Source organism: Amphimedon queenslandica, unplaced genomic scaffold (genome assembly GCF_000090795.2).
Source record: "Amphimedon queenslandica unplaced genomic scaffold, v1.1 AMPQUscaffold_8760_Cont19300, whole genome shotgun sequence".
In the NCBI taxonomy this organism is placed as follows: domain Eukaryota; kingdom Metazoa; phylum Porifera; class Demospongiae; order Haplosclerida; family Niphatidae; genus Amphimedon; species Amphimedon queenslandica.
The window spans coordinates 1-2,787 of NW_003550967.1; the positions used below are offsets into that span (position 1 = coordinate 1).

General features: G+C 37.1%; 2 protein-coding genes across 2 annotated transcripts; both read left to right on the forward strand.

Annotated features, from left to right (window-relative positions):
- Window positions 1-186: 186 nt before the first annotated feature.
- LOC100635045 (short-chain collagen C4-like) lies at window positions 187-1,012 on the forward strand (the record flags this gene model as incomplete). Its single annotated transcript, XM_003391490.3, has 1 exon — window positions 187-1,012. A coding segment is annotated over one exon (777 nt), but the record flags the coding sequence as incomplete, so codon positions are not given.
- A 972-nt stretch (window positions 1,013-1,984) lies between these two features.
- On the forward strand, window positions 1,985-2,780 carry LOC109591187 (collagen triple helix repeat-containing protein 1-like; the record flags this gene model as incomplete). The annotated part of the gene is made up of 2 exons (XM_020006968.1): window positions 1,985-2,096; window positions 2,527-2,780. Coding segments are annotated over exons 1-2 (321 nt in total), but the record flags the coding sequence as incomplete, so codon positions are not given.
- Window positions 2,781-2,787: the final 7 nt, after the last annotated feature.

Consider the following 2,787-nt stretch of genomic DNA (forward strand, 5'->3'; position numbering starts at 1 on the left):
TTACAACAATACCACAATTAATTGATGCCAATTACAATAATTCAGGCCACATGTACCTGCAAGCAAACATTCCAGTGGGTTGATTAGAATAGCCTCATACAATTAGTGTTTGCAGAAACTTGCCAAGGTTGGTTGGTGTCGTTGTTCTGTGGGTACTACTGGTGCAAATATTAACCTTCAAAATTAAAATATATTAATTTTTACAAATTTACTATCTGTAACATAATTCTAGGAAAATCACCTTCTGTAATTACTGAAGAGAAGGTTAATGATACTCTGGTAAGATCAGTATATCTTCAAATATTACGTGGTAGAGATGGTCGTGATGGACTACCAGGAAGAGATGGAGTGAAAGGAGAGAGAGGAGATAAGGGAGAGAAAGGAGAGAAAGGAGAAAAAGGTGAAACTGGAATCACTAGTGCTAAAAGTGGAGGAGTAGTGTACACTCGTTGGGGAAGGAAGTCCTGTCCTACTGGAGCTCAACTAGTGTATGAAGGAATAACTGGAGGTAGTTCCTACAGTCAATCAGGAGGAGGGGCTAACTATGTCTGTCTACCAAAGGTCCCTCAATATATGAGTACACATGTACCTCCTTTTCATTCCTACATGCATGGTTCTGAATATCAAAATGTCAATGGTATATGGCCAGGAAAGCATAATCACAATGTTCCTTGTGCAGTATGTTATACATCTACTAAGAGTGTTAAACTGATGATTCCTGCTAGAACCAGCTGTCCTTCATCATGGACTAGAGAATATAAAGGATATCTGATGTCTGAGAGACATATCCATCCAAGAAATGCTGTCTATGAGTGTGTTGATGAGGCTCCAGAATCCATTGCTGGTAGTCATAGTAATGCTGATGGTGCTTTGTTCTTCTTTGTGTTAACAACCTGTAATGGTCTACCCTGTCCACCTTATGTTGTTAACAGGGTCATAACTTGTGTTGTGTGCACCAAGTAATAAAGAACAATAGAGAATGAATGTTCATTTTTGATAATGTGTTACATGATTTTATGAACAATGATAATAATTTAACAAAAAATAATAATAATAATATTGGATTAAAATTTCTATATAGCATCAATATCCATGCCTGCCAGACCACTGGCTAGACATCAATGGCCTTTTGATGTTAGAACATAAAAAAGAACATCTGTGACCTGTGGGAATCCATACTTTGAGAGATAGTTCTAGTAAAACAACAGCATCCAGCACTCAGTTGTTGAGAAGTCTTATACCAAAGAATAAGCTTACTCTAGCTTGAGTGAGTTGCAAATGAATTGATATGCTTAGCTAGAGATTTTGATGCTGCAGAGGCTGGAATTAACTATTCTTTTAATGGCTACATTTTGAATCAGAAGATAGTACAATAGTGAGAAAAATTAAGATAGCAACTGGCAGACTTTTGATGTTAATGTCAAAAAGAAAATTTGTGAGTAAGCTAATAACATCAGTAGGTTTCTTCTCACTACTATTCTTGTTAAGGGTCCCACATGAAGGCTTAAACCAATCAAATATAACAATGCATACTATGAAGTATAATATGAAGCAAGATCAGAAGACATGGTTATTAGACTTTGATGTCTGTTCTCCAGTAGTATATAACAAGTGTAACAGGGTAAAAAGTATTCCTATAATTGATTTCACCACCTTGCAAGTACAACTTGGTCATTATTAAGACTTATAGAGGTTCTCTCTACCTTATAATGCTTCTAGAGAAGTCTTTAGACAGTATCTCTATGCTCTCTTGCTGTTAGAAAGCTCTTAACTTTGTCCCATGTGTAAGCCGCCATTTTGTTTGCCGTGACCACACCCACTCACGTAAAGGAGCGTGGGCGGGTGGTTGCTAAGGCTTGTTATTCCTCCAATACAACATGTATAGAAGAAATGTAATTGTGGACATACAAATATATATATATATATAGATAGCGCGACGGTGAATTCAATTATAGGAACGACCTGGGGGCTTCGCCCCCAGGTCGTTAAAAAGGGTGTAGTAAGAGTACATGTTAAACAGAATCTAGTCATGCAAGCTATATCTGGTCTTCTACTGGCCCTAGCCATCATCAGTGCAGCAGCAGCCATTAATGAAGGTAAATCTTATCAGTGAGCCATGTTGATTGCAATATAATTACGTTCATTTGATCATAAACATCAAAATTGAGCCCCACCAAACCTTGTTTAATCCATTGGCATCATAAGATTATACTAAAAAAGATAAGGCTAGAAGACTAGCTTTACTAACTTTGGTAATTGGTTTATATTGTACTTCCTGTCTTAACTCAATACCTTTACAACAATACCACAATTAATTGATGCCAATTACAATAATTCAGGCCACATGTACCTGCAAGCAAACATTCCAGTGGGTTGATTAGAATAGCCTCATACAATTAGTGTTTGCAGAAACTTGCCAAGGTTGGTTGGTGTCGTTGTTCTGTGGGTACTACTGGTGCAAATATTAACCTTCAAAATTAAAATATATTAATTTTTACAAATTTACTATCTGTAACATAATTCTAGGAAAATCACCTTCTGTAATTACTGAAGAGAAGGTTAATGATACTCTGGTAAGATCAGTATATCTTCAAATATTACGTGGTAGAGATGGTCGTGATGGACTACCAGGAAGAGATGGAGTGAAAGGAGAGAGAGGAGATAAGGGAGAGAAAGGAGAGAAAGGAGAAAAAGGTGAAACTGGAATCACTAGTGCTAAAAGTGGAGGAGTAGTGTACACTCGTTGGGGAAGGAAGTCCTGTCCTACTGGAGCTCAACTAGTGTATG